A 22,220-nucleotide genomic window follows, 5' to 3' on the forward strand; every position below is an offset into this window, starting at 1 on the left:
ATCGGGACATTCCAATTTTCAACGCGAGTGTTGAGTGTTGAAGTCAACAATTTGACGTCATCAACGACGTTCCAACTCGAGTACGAAGTGCTTAGTTCCCATAATTCCATTCTCAGCAAGATGGATTCCATTCAAATGTCTTACCAATTACCCACAATTCATTGGAAAGTAGCAGTCAACATATCTGTTGAGTGCTGAGTGTGTTGAGTCAGCGCTGACAACAGCGCTACCTCAACGTTGAAAAAAGGAACGAATTTTAACGAATGTTGAGATCAGCGCTGAGTCAGCGTTGAAAATTGGAATGTCCCGTATGTAAATTAGGTACTGTAAGTCTAATACAGTACTGTAATTTTATACATTTCTTGTGAAAGAAACATTTCTTATTCAACGGCGATTAAAATTATTTATATTAATGATGTCTCCAAAGTTCAACGAAGTTTTCGCAGAAAAATAATTTATCAGAAAACGCGGCCGCCATTTGGTGCGCTGCTCCGCGACGAAAACAAGCTTAAGCAATGGCGACGTCGAACGGTGCACACTCGGTAAGTAATTCTACATTTTTTTGTTTATAGCATAGTTTATACGGATTATTCCCAAAAAATATACGTATTTTGAAAATGTTGAGTCGGCTTAGTCTAGGAATCGACTAATTTTATGGAAGAAAACCTTTCAAACACCCGTAGTCAGTAAACTTCACACGTGTCGGGCTGTGATTGGCAAGGTCTCCTAAAACATCAATTTCATAAAAAACGGAACGTATCTACCGTGTTATGGGGGTCGACTGTATTTTTTAAAAATTAAAATGAGTGTAATCTAGGTACGCTATTCCGTCACAGTTGGTTGAATCATGTGTTGAGAGTTTGAGAGGAATAAATTAAATGTTGAGAATGACATGAGGTTGGCTTTAACAAAAACTCACCCGCGAATTTTAAGGCTGGTTAATAACATACAATTTCAACAATCGCATTAAATTATTAGACATAATTTAAAATAAAATTATACTAAAAACTAATTTCGTTGTTTTTTTAATTACCTAATTAAAAATGTCTTTTTCAATAGTATCGGGGTCGCGGGTCACTTGGCTTTTATAAAAAGGGGTCGCCACCCGAAAAAGGTTGGGAACCGTTGCTCTAGACTGTAATAAAGTCGTCAGACTTTATTATAGTTCAGCCGTCTAAGCCTGCTGGATACTTGCAAACCAGATGTTCATAAGTTCTATAGAAATGAATTTATATGTATGATAATATAAAATTATGAATAACATACCAGCATTTATGGTTGTTGACTAAAATATTATATATTTACAAAAATTTATACAATTGAAGATTTTAAAATAATCAAAAGAAATTTTTTTTTATAAATATATGATTATTCTGTTATATATGTTACACAGATAGGTCTATATTCTCACAAATAAAAAAATTGCAGCTATCTAATCCAATGTAGGAAGATAATACGGCGTATAGTTTATAACGCTGATCGGCGTGAAGGTGGGTGGTGGGTTTTGTAAATCCAGGTCAATACGCTTTGTAGTATCGATGCCGCATATTTGATCCTATGTATATGTTATTTACACCATTATAATAAGAGTAGACTATAATAATCGATTATTACCTTATTATATGAACAATTATATACCTATTTTTTACGTATTTACGAAAGTACTGCAAAAACCGGAAATAATAAGTTTCTGGATACATTCTTTGACTAGAAGCTTCTGATTAGACATCTTCTACTCTAAGTACATTCAAATAACATGAAACCTAACGAAATTACAGGTAGAAGTGATGAAAATAACTTTTTTCAACGTTTATTTACATTCTTACTCTTATCATGTGACTTTGAAAGCCATTGGTTCTTCGCGGAAAAATCCTGAACGAACAGTTCTATAAAAACACACATTGGTTGATAACCATTCAGTCATAATAAAAATGACCAACTAGAGCGTAAAAGGCGTACAAATAAGAACTTGAAAGCCAATTGACATCAAGAAAAGTTTCCTTACAATTACTATAGTAAGGTGGAGTTTTCCAGGAATATTTATTGCTAAACGGTTTTGAAAACACTTTTACTCGTCTAAATACTGTCAAATCTTTTCTTTAGCAAATTGTAGATAAAAATCAAACAAAACTAACCATTTTATAGCGACTGTTTACATATTTACACAATCGTAGCTCCATAAGCGTGGCATTTAGCTGCAATTTTAGTTTGTGTTTTCAAAGGTTGGTGATTCGCCGAAATAATATCTCAACAAATACAGAAATGAACCAATTACAGTTCTAAAAAGATTACTATTGATTTTATCAGCCAATAATCTGTCTTCTTGCCGCTAATTACTTTACAATAATAAGGGACAGACTTTCCCGAAATATTTATGGCCTGGGGCAGTGAGAAAACATTTATTGGTTTAAACAAATACAAGAAAGCAAATCAAAGCTTAGATAGCTACAAACTTCATTTCATTTTTTACATTACCTTCATTATATATTTTGTGGTTAACTTTTTTAATTATTTTATCGCTAACCGACGAATGGCAGCTTCTCGGCAAAACTAATAATAGTACAAAGAAGCCGAATTGCAGGGAGCCCCTGTAAAGTTGGCTATCCAAAGGAAAAGATGCCATTTAGGAACCAATTTTAACAAATTGAAAAAATTCGAATGAAACTTTTTTCCAGATAAAATAGATGCTTTCTTTTAAATAATAATAAACAATTTTTTCATTTGAAGCCATTCTTTTTAATAGTTCGTACGTTGAGGGGTTAAATGAATAATGTTTTAGAGAGTACATTATTATTGAGGTTTATTAACGTAAAGTTCATTCCAGATACTTCTAAAATTGATTTCTATTCAAATCTTACCTTAGATTTTGTCATTTTGTTTACTTATCATATTATATTACTTCAGTAAAGATTATGACTAATTTGCATATTTTCATGTAGCTAAATTCATTTTTCTACATGAAAATTAAGTCAACAGTATTAAGTTCAGGCTTCTAATCTTGCATTAAAATGTCTAGGCAAGGAGAGAACACAACAGTATTTTCTTCATTGCTTATTCCATGATGACATTTTACTTTTGTCTTAAACAAAAATAATATTGATATATGTGAATATTTTTGCAAAGCCTCAGTTATAGGTTTTTATGAGTAATGCATTAATTAACATAAGTATCTATAACTTATTAGTATTGGTAATTTAAGGGCACTACTAATTATTTTTAGATTTTCTTAGTGTTTATATTTAAAAGAGATGTATTTTGAAGAGTATAAAAATGTTTTACTGACATATTAGTTTATCATCGGATTTGAAAGATCACTTATAAATTTATCCAAATATAGTTTGCTTATTTATGCAGTTTCTGTTCATGCTGAGAGTTTTTTTAGCACAGCTGGAACAGCCATTAACCAAGCATGAAATAGATTATTAGGAAAAAGAATAGATAAAATCCTATTTGTAGCAGATTGCAATTAAAAGGAATTTGGTTTCTAATAATCATGCAATAATCTGGTTTCTAATTATAGAAACTCCTGATCTTTGTATTATATAATTGAGTAAAATTAGCATTAATTTTAGAGATGTATTTCATTTATCTTATATGAAATTATTTAGTATAATAGTTACAGAATATTGTTCTTTATCCATAGATAGGGTGACCAGATTTTTTTTGGCAAAACTGGGACACATGTCAATTGTCACAGTTTAGAGTACACAGTCACAGTCTACGTGTATAAGTATTATCAAATGGGTACTGTATGTATGCATAACAGACCTAAACATTTTAATTTTGATTGAGCTCATTTGTTTCACTCAAATAGCTCTCCTCCAATAAGGTTTATAGCTATTTACTTTTGGAATTTTTTTTTAGCTATATTTTTGTCTGTATTTTGAAATTTGGCTCCTTTATGACATTTCTTCAAAAAATTGGTTACTTCATTAAAAAATTACTTGGAAATTCTGAAGACATTGGACACATCCTCTGGTGGAAAAACTGGCAGTAACAATATTACAGTAACAACAAAGAAACAAAAAATGGGGACAAAACTCCTTTCTGAGGTGCTTCCTTGCCAGGGACAGAGGATCAAAAGCGGGGAGTGTCTCTGGAAATTGGGGACAGATTGTCACCCTATGTACTGTATGTACTCTCCTAAATTTAGAATGTAAATAGTGATTGTAAAGGTCTACTACACATAGTATTCTGCAAAGCGTGTGATAAAGATGTGACCATTTCCATTTAATAACCACCAATGTTTAGATAGTCTGTACTTGTGAAAATTGTCAATTCAATGTATTGTGTCACTGCATAATAGTCAAGTTTAAACAAAGAACTTCTCTTTTTCAGTTTATCCAGATCAGCAATCTGGCAAAAAGAGGAGCAGTAAATTTGATAAAGTATCAATAGAATAAACCTTACAAGAACTGCATTCATGTTTTTGGAGTAAAACCAGAAAAAGCTTTTTTTTACCATGATACAAAACTGCAATGCAATAAGGAGGAAATGGTGAAAACACGTTTTCTTGCATCCTCTTTGCAGCCTAGACAAATTAGACTTGTTCTCAAAATTAAGTACAGGTAANTCAAAATCAATACTTTATTGATTTTTTATAATTGAGTTTGTTATTATCACAATCAATAAAATATAATTTACTATTACTAAAAGTTAATACTTAATTTTCTTTTAGAGAAGCATGTAAGTACATTCAAGAACATATGACTATTAATGTTGATGAATTAGGGCGAGAATGTATTATTAATGCTGCAAAAACTTCAATGTCTTCAAAATTGATTGGACCGTATCCTTTTGTATTTTGGTAATGTGTTTTCAGGAATAATTAATAACTAAATTTATTAAGAAATAAATATATCATTATGCTAATTTATTTCAATTTGATTTTCAAATTACACAACATATTTTATAAAACAAAAATGTTGAGTTTGATCAAAAATTTAATTGTTACTTACATATTTACATTTTATTTAATATGAGGAATTTGAAGAATGAAATATGGCTTAAAATTAAAATTTATAATGCTTATACATCTGGCAGTATTATTTAGAATTGTAAAAGGAAAAGCAGTTTGCCAAGTAAAGACATTTTTCATTTTTCAAAAAATACAAACATGCTACAGTAGAATCTCTTTTTAATGGATCACTTAGGCCACTGAAAATCATCTGCTGTTTGAGAATCCATTGTCATGAGCAATGGATTTCTCACACAGTCAGAAAAATATTCATTTGAAAAAATTATTATTTAACTTCCTACATATAAGAAATATCTGAAATTGAAGTTACATATTTGCTAAAAGGGGGTAAAATTACATTGATTTGGAGGGACCTGGGAAAAAATCTGTTGTTCTGTGAACTATTAAAACAAGATTCTACTGTATATGAAAAACCATTAGTTATCTTAGTTTTCTGTCAACCACTTGGTCATGAATAATGAAATTAAGTACTTGAACAAATAGGTTTTATGGAAGTTAAATCAAATAAGGCTCAATTTACTATTTAAACTTTGTATTTAAGGATCGATAGTTTTTTCTATCCACAAGCAGCATTTCTCCTTTTCATGTAATTCCAATTTATTTACATTTTGTGTTTATTTGAGGTTATTGAGATTTTAAGACACAAGATAAGCTTTCTCTTTTTATAAAAGTTTCAGATATTTTGATTTGTCCAAATCATAACTTGACTCTTAATTAATTTAAAGACAATCCTCCTCCTCCCTCCGCCTTCACGATTTCCTTTCACAGGAAATCCGGGTTGTCGCTTCTCTGTCAATAATGTCGATCCACTCGCTTTTTTAAAATTATTTTTTTATTTAAATTTGATGAATGTAATTGTTAGCGAGACGAATCGTTACGCACTGCAACAGCCACAATCATCCAGGCATCAGTGGGAGCCTGTTACAGTGGCCGACATATATACGTTTCTGGCTATCTGTATCTTGCAGGGAATTGTAAAAAAACCAAATGAGAGAATGTATTGGTCCACCAAAGATTTATTTAACACACCAATTTTTTGTAAACTTTTGCCTAAAAATAGATTTGAAGAGATAAAGCAAAATTTGCACTTTTCGGATAATGCATTATTTGATTCGTCCACCCATCCATCTCCTAAATTGAACAAAATTTTGGCCATAGTAAATGATCTAAATTCTAAATTTTCGCGTTTATACGAACCAGAGAGAGCCATAACGGTGGACGAGTCTCTCTTACTATTCAAAGGTCGTATCTCTTGGAGACAATACATACCTCTCAAAAGGTCACGCTACGGTGTGAAATTTTTTATGTTGTGTGAATCTTCATTAGGCTATTTACACAAATTTATAGTTTACACTGGAAAAGATACTCTACTAGATCCTAAATACAATCAAATGCAAATAACTTCCCAAATAGTATTATCGTTAGTGGACCCATTGTTGAACAAGGGCCACTGCCTCACAACTGATAATTACTATACCTCTCCTCAGTTAGCCGATTATTTGATATCCCATACACTCCAGATATATACGGAACACTCCGTCTGAATAGAAGAGATATTCCAGATATGATAAAAAGAAAAAAATTTAAAAAGAGAAATATTGGCACAAGAGAGGGGAAAGGTTATGATTCTAAAATGGGAAGACAAGAAAACTGTCACATTATTATCTACAGTTCACAATGCCAAACTTAGTAAACCAACACGTGTTGGTACCGTTCAAAGAAAGCCACATGTTGTCCTTGATTACAACGATACAATGGGAGGAGTTGATCGTTTAGATCAACAGCTTCATGATTACCCGGTGGCAAGGAAAAGAGGGAAAAAATATTATAAGAAAATATTTTTTCATTTATTTGATATTTGCATTTATAATTCTTTTGTCCTTTATAAAAAAAATGGCAGGAACAAAAAACATTTAGCATTCAGAGTAGAACTTATTGAACAGCTCATCAAAGAATTTCACACNTAAAGTGCCAAATATTAGTAAAAATCATACATGAGCACAGGATTAAAAAAATTGAAAAAAATAAAGACAATACGAACAATGTTCAAATCTTTTAAATCTTTCACTCCATTTGGGAACTAAACAGTGAGCAACTTGAAGCCAAAAACTTCATAAAATTGGCCGACAAACACTATTAAAAATTACACATTAAAAATGATCTTGACATTGACCTTTCATTTAGGATTTGATGTCTATAGAACATTAAAAAGATGTTAAAATTTTTACAACAGCATCCACATCATATAATTGCACTTATTAACTCAAAACCCTCTGGTGGATTTTTTGGGCAGTTAAGGATCATTTACATAATCATGATGTTGAGATCATTTTTAATAGTGTTTATTAGTCAATTTTATGAAATTTTTTTCTTCAAATTGCCTACTGTTTAGTTCCTGAATGGAGTGAAAGAGGATTTAAAGAATTTGAACATTGTTTATATTGTCTTTATTTTTTCATTAGTAAAAATGTTTTCCTTTTTTTATATCCTTATTTATAAAGCAGAATCTGATGTTTAAGTATTTGTATCATAATACTATTATAAATATAGATTAAGTAAAGCATTTTGCTGTATTTATTGCTACTTTTTGCTTTTCACTCTAGAAATTAATTTCACAGTACAAAATAAGATCTTAACAATAAATAGAGATGCAGACTTTTTTGCTGAAATGGTAGTGGATGCTGCCATGGCTGTGAAAGTGTCAGATGGAAAAGGTGGTTTCAAGTATCCAATTAAGGCTGTAAATATTTTAAAAGCCCATGGCCGTAGCACTAGAGAGAGTATATTGGTGCAAGGATATGCATTAAATTGCACTGTGGCATCACAAGGTAAATGTCTGTTTTGACAAGAATTTAAATTTTACAAAATTTTAAAAAATTATATTTTGTGTTAATTAACTAATTTTTTTTTAGCTATGCCAAAGAAAGTAGCACCTGCTAAAATTGCTTGCCTTGATTTTGGATTACAAAAAGTTAAAATGCATTTAGGTGTTCAAATTTTAGTAACTGATCCTGAAAAATTAGATGCTATTCGTCAGAGGTAAGGAATGTTGATTGTTTTAAATTCATAATTAAACTATAATACTTAAACTATTAATATGGCTTGATTAGATTGCATGTAATTGCAGATACTCTAAAGTAGTAATCTATTATAAATTGAAACTATGTAATTAGTATTAAATTTTTCAGAAATTTGGGTGATAAATTTCTAATTGGCAAATGGTAATCAAACTTACAGGATCATCATTACCATTTGTCAAGTATTATTATTTATAAATATTAGGATGTAACTGAAAACTGTATACTGCATATACTGAACAGACTTAAATTAAAATTACTTCATTATAAAAGCTAGTAAAAGAGAACTGTTCCGTAAAGAATTTCAACACTGCTAATCTCAGAATATTGAGATAGTTCCTGAAGATTATCAATTTTCACCTGTTAGATGGCTGTTATCTCTAATTGATTATGATTTGATAATTTTTATATCTGTTAAATAAAATAGTGTACATTACATTTTAAAAATTCTTAATGCGACAGTTACAAGTATTAATTTATACAGATTAGAAAGTGTAAAGTGGTTTAAGTATTATGTTAAAATTAAATCAAATATTGGATATAAATTTTGTGAAATTATTTTCCATAATATATACAGTTTAAACAATTGTTACATTGCAGTTTAAACAATTGTTTTAAGAATTAAGAAGTGCCTAATTGCCAAATTTCAGTTTAGTTGTTTTAGAGTTATTGTAATTACCTCTCCATATTTTTTACTATAATACTATAAATGTTAAATGCTTGAGACATAAAATTTCTTTAAATTTAAATTTTTATGTAAAATGGTTAACAAAACTGAGAATAATAAGAAATACCATATTGCTGCTTTTGCAGACTTTTTAAATTTAAGAAAGTCATTTTAAGAGAATAGATTTATATTCAAGAGAAATACTGCAGTAGAACATTAATTATTCAAATACCAGTTAACCAAAAGCGTTCCAGTAGGCAAAATCAAATTTCTGCAAGTGCTGTGGCGCTGCAATATTTGTTTGTCTTGGACTACTCCAATATTATTTTTGTTGGTGTCTGTGTTTTAGCTGGCAACACTAATGCGTCCATGAGAGGGACTTAAGGGCGCATCAGTATTTGAATGAAGCTTTTTTCCCCCATCATTAGTGGTGAGTTTTGCTTATTTTGTGTGGTGTTTTTCTAAGGACTGTGTGTCGTGCTGAATCAGAATCTGTTTCCGTTGGGAACATTAATTTTGGATTTGTGAATTCCATACTTGTAACAGATCATGCTGTAATTGTATCATTTGCAATGACAACTAAACATAAACACATTGTTCTCAGTGTTTCTGATAAACTTAAAATAATAGATCAGTTGGAGAGTGTTACTAGTGGATCAAGCTAGCTCAGGAATATGGAGTTGGAAATGCCACAATATCAGACATTAAAAAGAACAGCAATGCCATTAAAAAATTTGCAAGTGTACTTGACAGTGAAGATGGAAGCTTGCACAAAAAAACAATGAAAATGGCAGAAACCAGAATTTGGACACTGCAGTTTACACATGGTTCATGCAGGTAATAGCTGAGGACTACCAATAAGTGGCCCTTTGATTTGTGAAAAGCTCTTGAAATGGACAAGAAACTAGGGGGCAATGCTGATTTTAAATCAGCATTACCCTGACTACTGACTGGCTTATGTGTTTCAAATCTAGGCATGGAATTAGGGAATTGGACATCCAGGGTAAAAAACTGTTGGCTGATGCTGAATCAGCTGAATATTTGAAAGAGTTTTTTAAAAACATGATTGATTGATAAGGAGGGCTATAAAAAAAAAACCAATGTCTACAATGCAAACAAAACTGGTTTGTACTGGAAGAAAATGCCAACAAAAACCCTAGTTTCTAAGAATGAAATGTCAGCACCTGGTTTTAAGACAAGCAAATCATGCATCACTGTGTTGGAAAATATGTAGAAATGTTACTGGAACACACAGGCTGCCTTTGCTAATTGTAGGAAAGTTTAAAAATCCATGGTGCTTTAAAGGAATAAAAACATTTCCAGTTACCTACAAAGATTAAAAGAATTTGTGGATGGATACAACCATTTTTATAGAATGGTATAACATTCTATAAAAATTCCTGAAGTCGAAAAGCATCAGCTTAAAACTGGGAATTCTGGAAATGTTTTGTTATTGATTGATAATGCCCCAAGTCACCCCTCAAACATTTCATTTAAAAGAGAAAGTGGAAAGTTTAAAGTTGTTTTCTTGCATCCCAATGTTACTTCACTCCTCCAGCCGATTGACCAGGGGTTCATTGGTAGCTTCAAACGATATTAATTAATTAAAGAAAGGCATTGCTTCGTATGGTAATGATCAGGGAAGAATGTTCAGCAGGTGTATGCTGAAATTAACTTAAAGGATGCTATGTACTGTACATGGCAGCAGAAGCTTGGGCTACTGTCAAGGACACTACACTAGCAACAGCTTGGAATAAACTTCTACCATCAGAGGAGTCTATCGCTGCACCTGAAGAGCCACCAAACAGCCAATTTGTATCACAACTGTTTGGGCTAATTAAAGAATGTTCTGGATTTGAAGAATGTGACAACGAAAACATTCAAGACTGGCTCGAGTGTGATGTCGATGACCGTGGCTATCAGGTATTGTTGGACAATGAAATCAGTGTTATCAACGACCAAGACCATTGCGACGATGAGGAAGCGTTTAACGACAATGACTGTGCTGAAAAAGGACCATCCAGTGAGGAAGTTTTTCACTGTCTTGAGACAGCTATGAAGTGGTTAGAACAGCAAGAAGAATGTGATGCTATCCAATTGCTGTCTTTAAAACGTATGCGAGATTTAGCGGCAAAAAAAAACTAGTCTCAGCTGTGAAGCAAAAGACAATTTTGGATTTTTTTTCTTAAACTGTAGGCCTACTTTATGTAAGGTATGTAACTCTTTTCTGCATAGGAACAGTTTTGATACTAGATTAACTTTTGAAATATAAATTTTTTTTTGTTTTTATATTTTATATTTTTCAATATATTTTTGTTTGTGCAAAATAAAGAAATAATTTTTAAAGATACAATAGCCATGATTATTATTTTTTAAAAATTTTTTGTTAAGCTTAACATTGACAAAAATTCAACGTGAAGTGACCTGCAATGGAGAAAAATTTCAACGTGGGATAGGTTAATATATTTTTTTGTACATGATAAGTAATCTGAATAACCTCAGTCTCGAATTGTTTCGGATAATTGATGCTCTACTATATATTAATTTATATTTTGTAAATAGAAAACTTTGATGATGCAATCAATCGATCATTGGAATGATAAAAGTACAATAAATTACCAAAGGAAATTTAGACCCATTTCAGTTCTGTCTATTTTTTGATATGCATCATGGAAATTTGGTGTCTGTTACAAGTTAAAATTGTTAAAGTTTTTGTGATCATGCATTGTTTAGAATGTTACTTGCATCCTTCTTGAGATAGATTAATGTAACAACTAAACAAGTGATAAATAATTGCTGCATGTTTGGGTGCCACAATGTTAATTTTCATTGTTTTCAAAAAAACAAAGCTCAAAGAAACTGTTGAAACTATATGTTGTAACTTTAAATAGCTTAATAAAGTTTGTCATTTTAAATATGAAAAGTGCTACAAGTGATGGATTTTTTTTTTTGTAAGCAGTATAGTAAAAATTTCAATAGTTTCAGTATAAAACAAGCTGAGCAACTCGGGGATCATTCATAAATTATGTAACACGGTGACACGTGATAGTTAATTAAATACAGTTTACTTTTCAACTACCATGTGTAACCTTATTTTATTTCCAAAGTTCGTTTTAATATAAAAATTATGGCACAATGACATCTAGTATCAAAAAGTTCTGATGCAGAAACAAATATGTTCAGGGTCATCCGGGCAGGTTAAAAAGAGTTGATTTAAAGAGCCTGAAATTACATAATATTCCTGTAAACACTCCCACCTCTTGTAATGCATTGTAAAGATTACCTGAATACCTAGTCATTCATACCTAAATTTTACATAATTTATGGATAGCCAGTCCTTCAATGTTTTTTTAAATAAAATTTCTAACCTAGAATGAATGCTGTAACTGGTAGTAGATTTAATAACAATGTCAGCTGAGATGTACTTTTTAAATGTATCAAATTTAGATAAAGATTAATTTATTGAAATTCATTGGCAGTTATTTCACCAATGATTTTTATTTAGGCTTAAAATTATTTTAATTTAGGGAATCTGACATCACCAAGGAGAGAGTTCAAAAAATTCTTGCAGCCGGTGCTAATGTAATATTAACTACAGGTGGTATTGATGACTTGTGTCTGAAGTATTTTGTAGAAGCTGGAGCAATTGCAGTTCGTCGCTGTAAGAAAGCAGATCTCAGGAGAATTGCAAAAGCAACAGGAGGTCAGTAATATAACTTAAAACACATTTTACATTCTTAAATACAATTTTTAATGATTTTTTTTCAAAGCTTTATTTAAAATTCCATATTAAACAATAATTATTGAAAATGAAAAACAGGTAGGTAGATATATAATAATTAAAGGAAATTAATAAAACTGTAAGTATTAACTGATCATTTTATAACAACATTAATTTTGCTAATGAGTGGTTAAAAAAACAAGTTTTTTTTAGAACATTTACTTGCAGACTACATATAAAATTCTTGTATTCAATTAAAGCTTTTTGTCTTAAATGTACAGGTAGGCCTCCTACAACGCGGTAGATACGTTCCTTGAAAATACTGCGTTGTGGGAAATCGTGTTATAGGAGACGCCAACTTAATACAAAAACTGGGATTCGGTTCTAAAAAAGAGAAAAAATTGGCGTTTGAATGGCGTGTTTTGAATTTTCCAAACCAGCCATTGCTTGTTTTAAATAAACAAATATTTTTAAGGCTTTGTGTTTAAGTGCAGTTTTATTTAAAGGCACCCGTTTCTTGTTCATATCTTCTACCCATAATATTAGCGCTTGTTCCATTTTTTTCATTATAGGTGCTCTCAGACGAGCAACATTTTTTGCAAGAATAGATGATCCGGATGCGACCAAATTTCTGATTTTTTCTCCTGATTGCTTAATCGACCAAATAGTCGACTCATTTAAATTAAAATGCCTACCAATATTAGCTATTCGCTCTTGATTTTTAATTTGATCCAAAATTTCTATCTTTGTTTAAAGAGTTATAAATTTCCTTTTTAATGACGGCCCTTTTCATTTGGCATTGTTATGGCTAAAATTTTTTCAATCAGTTTTGTGGACAGTAAAAATCTCAAAAAAATAACTTCCTTTCACTATGTTGTTAAAAATATACACCCAATAGAAGTTTATACTGTATTTTGGACCACTTTTGCAATCCCCACTTATTGAAAGAGTATAAATGATCAAAAATTTAGTGATATATTTGAGTGTTTATGGTAACTGATGCACATCTGTCTAGTAACCGGTTTTCCCCTGAAACTTTCAAGGGAGTAACACGCCAACGTCGACAAACAGCTGTTTATCAAAGACTTTTAGCTCTGTATACGAGACTGCGGCTCATACCACGTGATCCGTTGCGATTTTTCTGTAATGTGAAGATAATTCATTTCTAATTACCATTGTAAAAGTACTGTGTTGTAAGAAAATTTCCGCATTTTTCCAACCGCATTGGAGCGAAAACGCGTTGTAAAGGTATCGCGTTGTAGGAGGCCTACCTGTATTCACTTTAGGATTCCTCAAATACCTAAATTTGTGGAGATTTATCACACTTATTAGGAACATTACAATGACACTTTGATGTTTAATAAGCAATTTTTATTACTGGTATGCATTTCAGTCATGAAGATCCTCTTCAGCCGTACATGAATATATCCATAGATTTGCAGCAGATCTCTTCTATACAAATTTGGCATAATGCTCCCATTATACATTGCTGATAACAGTGCCGTAACTAGCAAATTCTCGCACAGGGCAAGAATTTGCGTTTAGGCCCCTTTAATTAATTAGGTTTGGGAAAATAATAAAACAAATACATACATTTTGAGCCCCCCTTCCAAGTAGGCCCTGTGCAAATGCACCTGTTGCACCTGTTGCACCTGCCTAGTACAGCACTGGCTGATAACATTATGCCAAATTTGTATACTAATAGATCTGATAAGCCTCCACATAGATATCTGCATGAATTTAGTGTTTGAGGAATCCTAATGTGAAAATTTTTGTATATTTAATTAATCATCCAAAATGTTTATTGGTGCAAACAACTCATTTATAACACTATACTTTGAATGAATTTGCAACTTATCCAAAATGATTTTAACATCAATGCCATGCTTTTATTGGTTCATCACTAGAATGATGTTTTGACGGACTGAGGCATTGTTCTTTGATGTCTTGTAGGACCTCTCTAAAGTATTTGGTTTTGAAATTTCAGATTTTTCTAATAATTTTAAGATGACATTGAGTATATTGTTTATTAGAAAGAAGTCTGCTTCTACTCAAGCCTTTCATATCAGTGAGCCAATGAAGCTATAGTATATAGATATGAAAATACTAAACACAAATTTATTGTCAGTTTAATAAATTCAATTAAAATAAACATTTTTATACATTTCAATGATTACAGAAAGTAGTGGCCTGAATTTAATATGTGGTCAAAATATTTTATGAGAATATTTATATATTAGTATGTATAAATATTTAAAATATTTTTTTTGTATTAAATATTATTATTATTTTTTAGCTCAGTTATTAGTTAGTATAGTTAATACTGATGGAGAAGAAAGTTTTGATGCAACAATGCTAGGAGAGGCTGAAGAAGTTGTCCAAGAAAAAATTTGTGATGATGAATTAATACTTATTAAAGGGTAATTGTTTTTCTTTTTAAAAAATTTTCCAATAAACGGATTAACTTTAAAATAGTTAAATTTCCAAAATTGGCTATTAATATTCACATTGGCACACAAGAAAATTTTTGCACCTGGACTAGTTAAGATGAATAGTTTATTTTACTTTTATATTTAACTAGCAGTTGATGTATTATTACATAAACATATGTTCACAATCAAAATGAGCTACAAATGCACAGCATCAAAGACCTATTAACACCTTTTCATTAACTTTAAAGAAAAATTAATCTGTAAAACAAACAAAGAAAAAAAACATTAACACTTGTCATGTCACATTTTACAGCAGTCTTGAACATCATGCTTGTCTATGGATGGAAGATATGTTGCAGATTCAAAGTCCATTCTTAGCCATATTTATCCCCAGCAGGACATAGTGTTTGATGTCAGCTGTGATTATATCTGTTAGAAATTACTGTGAAGTAATGAAAGTATCTTCAATTGCCTTCATTGCTGCTTTGTCGCTTTCACCACACTTGAATTCCAAAAGCAACATATCATTGTCTTTGAGCAGCAGTGTGTCTATAAATCCTTTTTACATTTCCCATCACCGGATGTAGAAGGAAAGTAAACTTTGGTACCAAAGTTAAATCCCAAACCATGAACAAGGATGCTCATTGTGCAACACATGTTCTCTTCATTACTTGTAATCAAGTGGCTGCTTTTTTTTGTAAATGTACAGTATTCAAGATCTGCACAAAAATTGTTGAACTCTTCATTACCACATTCCTTCCCAGCCAGTTTCCCAATGAAACGTCTACACCTTTCAACTTCAACAGGCATTTTATCTTGACCAAATAACACAACATTAAAGGTTTCTAGTTTTCTTCTTATTACTTCTACGAGTTGACTGTTGGGTATCACTACCTGTATAAGTTTGTCCTTCATATATGAATGATACCCTTGCTTGAGCATAAATGAAAAGAAGAGGCTGGTTTGAGAATAACTGACATTCATAGGGTCAAATTCTTTTATCTTCACCAACTTAAGAACACCTTCAATAGACGTGGTTTTCTTAACCTCACCAATTCTTGTTCTCCAGAAGTTTTGTTTCAATCATTTCCATAATTACAGGAAATCTAAACACTCCACTCAGATCTACAATCATTCCAGTATCCTGCCACTTGTAAGATTCATGCGTCTTGCGTACATATTCTAGGAGAAATCATATGTTATACATTTCTGTACCATCTTTACTTCTTTATCCATTGAATTTCTGTTTTGCATCTTCAAGTTTCTTATCATCCAGCTTGTGTGTGTCGTGAAATAGACTCTTAATTTCATCATGTGTCAGTCCATAGTAAGGCACAAACAAATGGTTTGCCAGAAATGTAAATGGCTTTACATTTGAAGCACTCACCCATTCCTGAGATGTGAGAAATTCCAGTAATGAAGGCATATGCTATCAATTTTTTCCAGGTTTCTCTTTGACAGCTGTTGTAACTATAGATGTACAGTCCTTAATGACACACTTCAGCTCATTTTTATCCTGTATCATCAGTATTGTGCTTGTTATAACTGCATTGTATTCATTTACCAGCAGCACTATCTTTCTGCCAAAGTGCTTAAACTTGGCCAAGGTTTTTAAATCCTTAAGAATCTCAAGTCAATCTACTGTCTTTGTGATGATCCAACCTTTCTTACACCATTTTGCATATTTTTTTTTTTTTTTTTTTTTTTTAATCCTCCAAAGAGTCACTGGATTTCAAATATTTGTGGTCTTGGAAAGCAGCACTTATGCTCATCAAACAAGCTCCAATTGCCTCATCATAATCCTTGATTCCTCTATCACACTGAAGCAAATGGACAGAACAGGATACTTCCCAAAGTCCTTTTTCATCAGCTTATCATTAGTTGTGATAATTAAATTATGTTGGAATAGTTTGTAGTTTTCTGCCTCTTTTACTTTCTCTTGAAATTCTTCTTCTGATAGTCTCTTATTTTTGTCCACATCTACCTGGAGCTCAAAGAAATGCTGAAGCATCACAAGATTGATGATTTTTTTCCAAACTGGTGAGGTGTTGTCACCAACACTTGGCTTCTTTCGCATTTGAAGAAAGCTTCTACAAGATTGGTCTTGTCGATGTAATATAACTCTTTCTGCCTTAAAAGTTCAACAAAGTCTGATGTCCCAAGCAGTTATGCCTGGCATTGTCTGGGAATAAAGCAAGAATGAAAAACATTAAAATGAATTCATTAAGAGTTTGGTTAATTTAGCCTACAATTGTCATGTTTGCTGCAATACTCACATGGTGTGGAATGGTACAATTTTATTGGTTGGATAGATGGATTGATGTTTTCCAACTGAAAATAGTCATTGATGTATGCCTGCATGAAAAGATAGAAAAAAATTTAGGTGTCTTGAATTAATGTTAACTGAAATGTACCATTCACAATCAAATATTTAAACTTGGCACCTTCAAGAACCCCCTAAAACATATTTTATGTTTACAGATAACTTTGCATTAAATAATTTTCCTGCTAGTCAGATAGAAATGGGGTTGAAGTTAATTTAACCAAAAGTAGTCACTGACCTCTTCCTGGATGAGAGAATGGAATCTGAAAAGTTTTATTGAGTTTGCTTTAACTGTGTCCAAATGTATAAAGAACAAACTTATATACATCACATAACATTATGATTAGAATATAACTTTTATTAAGATTTGCCAATTGCTAATTAAATTTTTTGTAGTTTATTTAATTCGTTTACAATTCATCTTGAAAAATCAATTTTTAAAACTCAAAACAGCAGTAAACTTAGCACCCTACAAATCACATTTGTTATGATTCACAATATCATTTATGAATTATGACAAAAACACTTCTGTATAACCTGAAACTAATTTAGCTTGAACAACACCCTAAATACTTTTTTCAGCAACACTTTAATTTATTTAAACAAATGTTTTTGACCCCTTTTCATAGGTCTGTATCAGGTTTAAGAAGACAGTTTGAATCTTGTTAAACCTGGCTCAGGCCTATGAAAAGTGTTTTATCATTAAGTAAACATACTAAATATTAAAAATAATTTTATATTATAACTGTTCAATTAAAATATAATTTTATTTATATTTTAAATTGTCTTGCTGACACTTAAATATTTTTTCGACCATGTGCCTCAATTTGAAATTGCCAGTCAAGCTGAGCAGATACTGGCTGGGTGGCAAACCTAACAGTGCCCTATTTTCCTAAAGTGGGGAAATTAATACTGACTGAGTGCAATCTTTGTTCTGACTACATGAAAAAAATGGCCAGATGGCAGCCTACTGCTCTAGGGACTAGGGATCAAATCTGGATGGGTTGAAAAATCCCCAGAAATTTTCCAGATATGTTGGGCCCAATCCCTCACCATCCAGCCATCCCATTGTGAGCCTCACTGAACCCATAATGGACTTGCTGAAAGATGCCCTCTTAGTGTCCACAAAGTGAAAAGAGTTTTTGAAAAAATCTACATGAAAGAAAAGTCCATCATGGCAGATGTCACCTCATGTATGAGCGTTGCATGCTTTCTGCTTTGTTGACGTGAAAACTTTCAATAAACTATTTAATTGTTAAAATTGTAATTTTAACTGAAATGAATAATTAATTTTCTTGTTAAATATAGAAGAATCAGAAATTGTGACGAGATTTACTTGATTCTGATTTCCGAAAAATGTCCAATTTTTTCCATTCTGATTAATTGTCCCATGAATAGTTAACACATTTCAGAATATGGTAAATTTATTAGTTTCACAGTTTCCTTGCATTTCTTATCTTTATTTAAATAAAAAAACAATTGTTTAAAAATATTTCTGATTTAATACACAATACTTTTTTTGTTATCTTTTTTGTAGGCCTAAAGCTCACTCTGCCAGTTCAATCATTTTACGTGGTGCTAATGATTATTTTGTTGATGAAATGGAACGTTCTCTTCATGATTCTCTGTGTGTTGTGAAACGAGTATTGGAAAGTAAAGTAGTAGTACCTGGTGGTGGTGCTGTGGAAGCTGCACTTTCAATTTATTTAGAAAATTTTGCTGCTACTTTGGTAAGAGAATTTATATAATTTATATGTTTGGTATGAAAATAACAACTTTCATTTCTAATTATAAAATATTTATTTAAAAAAATTCAATATATTTACAGAGTTCTAGGGAACAGTTGGCTATAGCTGAATATGCCAAGTCAATGCTTGTTATTCCAATGACATTAGCTGTGAATGCTGCAAAAGAAGCTACTGATCTTGTTGCAAAACTCAGAGCCTATCATAATAGTTCTCAAACAAAACCAGAGCATGCTCATTTGAAATGGTAAATTTAATTGTATAAACTAAACTAAATTAATTTTTTATTACTATGTGACTCTGAATAGTATTTGAGAATTTAATACAAAATGTTGTCTGTTCTTGTAAATCACTACAGAAACAAAGTGTTCTAATCATGAGTGCAATGAGATTGAAATTACCATGCACTATGTTTAGATTCCAGTCTCAATTTTAATTGTTTCATTGTCTTTGTTTGCTAGGGGTAGTTCTATTCATTCCACTGCAGTTTTGCAATTTAGTCGACTTTTTCTCTACATTACAGATATTTCTGTCCATGATTACAATTTCATTAATTGAAAAAGAAATTACATGTGGAGAATGAGTAAGGCAACAGGGTCATACTGAAAAGAGGCACAAATTTCATCCATAAGAAGTAATGGAAAAGCAAGCCCATTTACATAATTTTGATTTACAAGAGGTTTCAGGAATGAAGTAATATACATTCATAAATCAAGGGTTCACTGTAATTATAAATTTATACAGAATAAAATATTAAATTATTGAATACTTTTTTAAATAAATTAATCTTTTGAGAATGTCTAGGTATTTATAAAGGAGTTTACATAATTTTTTTCATATTTTTATCTTATATTTTTTCAACATTCTTATTTAAAGAAAAGCTTTCCCTCTAGATCAACCTGATCTAGAGCAGTGTTCCGCAACCGGTGTGCCGCGGCACACTGGTGTGCCGTCACATGGTGAAAGGTGTGACGTGAACTTTTACATATTCTGTTAATTTCAAGTTTTATTTATATATTTTTATCACAGTTGTTGTGTTTCTTATGCTTGAATTTCATTTTCTGCTGCAGCACTGATGAAATAAGATGATGTTTGTTTATTTTTACAAACCACGCATTTTTATGTATTCTAAGAAATTATATGTAAAATTAATTTGCTCACAGGTAGGTGTTGATGTCTGTTTAATAACAATAATAATAGGTTAGTGGCATTACGTAATTCTATTAATAGTAGAATATACGTTTTTGAGGGGAATAACATTTGGGTGTGCCGCAAGTAGAAAAAGGTTGCGGAACACTGATCTAGAGGAAATTTGTTTCAACCTCATACAGGTTGGAACAAATTTCCTAGTTGACCCCAAGTCATACCTTGCTTTAGTTCAATCTATTTGAGTTGTTAGGTATATTGATGTGAGGTTTGCTGATTATAATACAAAAAAAAAAATATTATTTTAAACATTCATTACTTTATATATATATTCAATTATTATTTAATGTAGCAAAAAATATGGAATATTCAAAGTGGCAGCCAAACTCTTGTGGATAAAACAAAACAAGAAAAAGAAATTTATATTTTTAAAATAGTTTTACAAAACTTAACCAATTGAATAACAAAAATTAAAGCAGCCCAGAGTTACATTGAAGATATGTGATCTCTATTCTGCCATCATACTCCAGCAAACTAAAAATGCTGCTATTATTTCTCTCTCTCTTTCTTTGAAATTTTTAAGGATTTCCAAAAGATCTGAATGCTTTGAATTGTAAATTCTGAGAATGTTTGTATATAGACTTTAGTTCATAAAATACTTTTAAGAAAATTTGTTTATTAAGTAACTTTTTAAATGTATATATTTCAGGGTTGGATTAGACTTGTATGAAGGAACAGTGTGTGATAATAGAAAGGCTGGTGTCCTGGAGCCAGCAATATCAAAAATCAAATCGTTGAAGTTTGCCACAGAGGCAGCAATTACAATATTGCGCATTGACGACCTAATCAAGTTGAATCCAGAAAAGAAAGACGACCACGCTTACCAACAAGCAGTAAATGCTGGCGAACTTTAATATATTTATTAAAAAGATGAACAAAATCTCAACTTTAACAATATTTCTTACAGAACCTGAGCAAATTGCTTTACTTGAAATACTAAATATTCCCAAATATTTTTATTTCTAATACTCCTCAGAGATGGAAATTGTTTCCAACACACTAATAACTGAAGAATTAAATATTTAAAATTGTGTTTCATTACTACATATTATTTTCCTTCATTAAATTGGCAATAGTAACAAACCTAATGATAGATCTCTGTAAAAAGTCAGTTATTTTTCAATGTTATAAGGAAAAAAGCTAAAAATTCTAATATGTTAACTTCTGGGTGTAGTTTGAGAAATATTTAGGATTATTTTAGTATTCAATAAAACAGTTCTCTCATAAAAATTGTTATATATTCTTGCATTGTTAATGTATTGTCGTCTTTGTTTCAATTTTTTTAATACCATTAAACTATTTCATAAAGATGCACTTTGTCATTAATCACATTTAAAAGTTATTTGTAATAAATTAAAAATTGCTTCAGTAATAAATTGCATTTTTGTAAAAGGGTTAATTTATAGATAAAATAAATATTTGAAAAAATTTTAGTAGTCTGCTTTTTAAAAAAAAAAATTTAGCTATAGTAGTACAATGTTTACAATATTAATGTTTAAAGATGATCTTGTAATTCATGAGATATCAGGTCTTACAATTTAAGTGTAGCAAAAGCTTTATGAAGCTATTGCTTTTACCTCAAGTAAATGATGTATTCTTTTAAATAAAAGCTAGAACACCGAGTTAAATCACTAGCCCCCGTATTCACCAACACGAGTTAAACAGAGAAGTGACGAACTCGAGTTTAGATGTAACTCGAAGTCAGATTACGAGTTACTCTTCTTTCGTATTCAGATAAAAATTTAACTCTAGAGTTTCGCTACTCTAGAGTTAATATTTTAAAACAATCCTGCGTTCGAGATTAAACAAGTTTTCTTTCGTAAGCAGAGTTTTGATTGGTTGAAAGCAAACACGTGTATGAACCAGGGAGGAGACGAATAAAATAGAATAGAAACACGTGTAGAAAATGGCGGAAAGTGAAATGGAAAGCAGTGCACGCCGTAATTTTTCTAATTTTGAGAAGGAAATTCTACTTGAATTAGTCGAAAAATATAAATCGATCATTGAAAACAAGAAAACAAATGCGATTTCTTCCAAACAGAAGAGAGGCACATGGGAAGAACTAACAAAG

The 22,220-nt window shown here is 31.2% G+C and overlaps 1 protein-coding gene across 1 annotated transcript in view; it reads left to right on the forward strand.

Moving 5' to 3' along the window:
- The window catches only part of LOC111622799 (T-complex protein 1 subunit alpha-like), a 37,047-nt gene extending 16,029 nt beyond the window's left edge, over positions 1 to 21,018 (forward strand). Inside the window, exons 5-12 of the mRNA XM_023365215.1 lie at positions 4,679 to 4,789; positions 7,625 to 7,806; positions 7,891 to 8,017; positions 12,250 to 12,425; positions 14,740 to 14,863; positions 18,736 to 18,928; positions 19,027 to 19,190; positions 20,799 to 21,018. Coding sequence (XP_023220983.1) covers positions 4,679 to 4,789; positions 7,625 to 7,806; positions 7,891 to 8,017; positions 12,250 to 12,425; positions 14,740 to 14,863; positions 18,736 to 18,928; positions 19,027 to 19,190; positions 20,799 to 21,003 — 1,282 coding nt within the window. The 3' untranslated portion in view covers positions 21,004 to 21,018. The remainder of the gene's footprint in view (positions 1 to 4,678; positions 4,790 to 7,624; positions 7,807 to 7,890; positions 8,018 to 12,249; positions 12,426 to 14,739; positions 14,864 to 18,735; positions 18,929 to 19,026; positions 19,191 to 20,798) is intronic.
- The last annotated feature ends 1,202 nt before the right edge of the window (positions 21,019 to 22,220 follow it).

The sequence above is a fragment of the Centruroides sculpturatus genome, unplaced genomic scaffold, assembly GCF_000671375.1.
Source record: "Centruroides sculpturatus isolate CEXI.00-Female unplaced genomic scaffold, Cexi_2.0 scaffold331, whole genome shotgun sequence".
NCBI classification, from domain to species: domain Eukaryota; kingdom Metazoa; phylum Arthropoda; class Arachnida; order Scorpiones; family Buthidae; genus Centruroides; species Centruroides sculpturatus.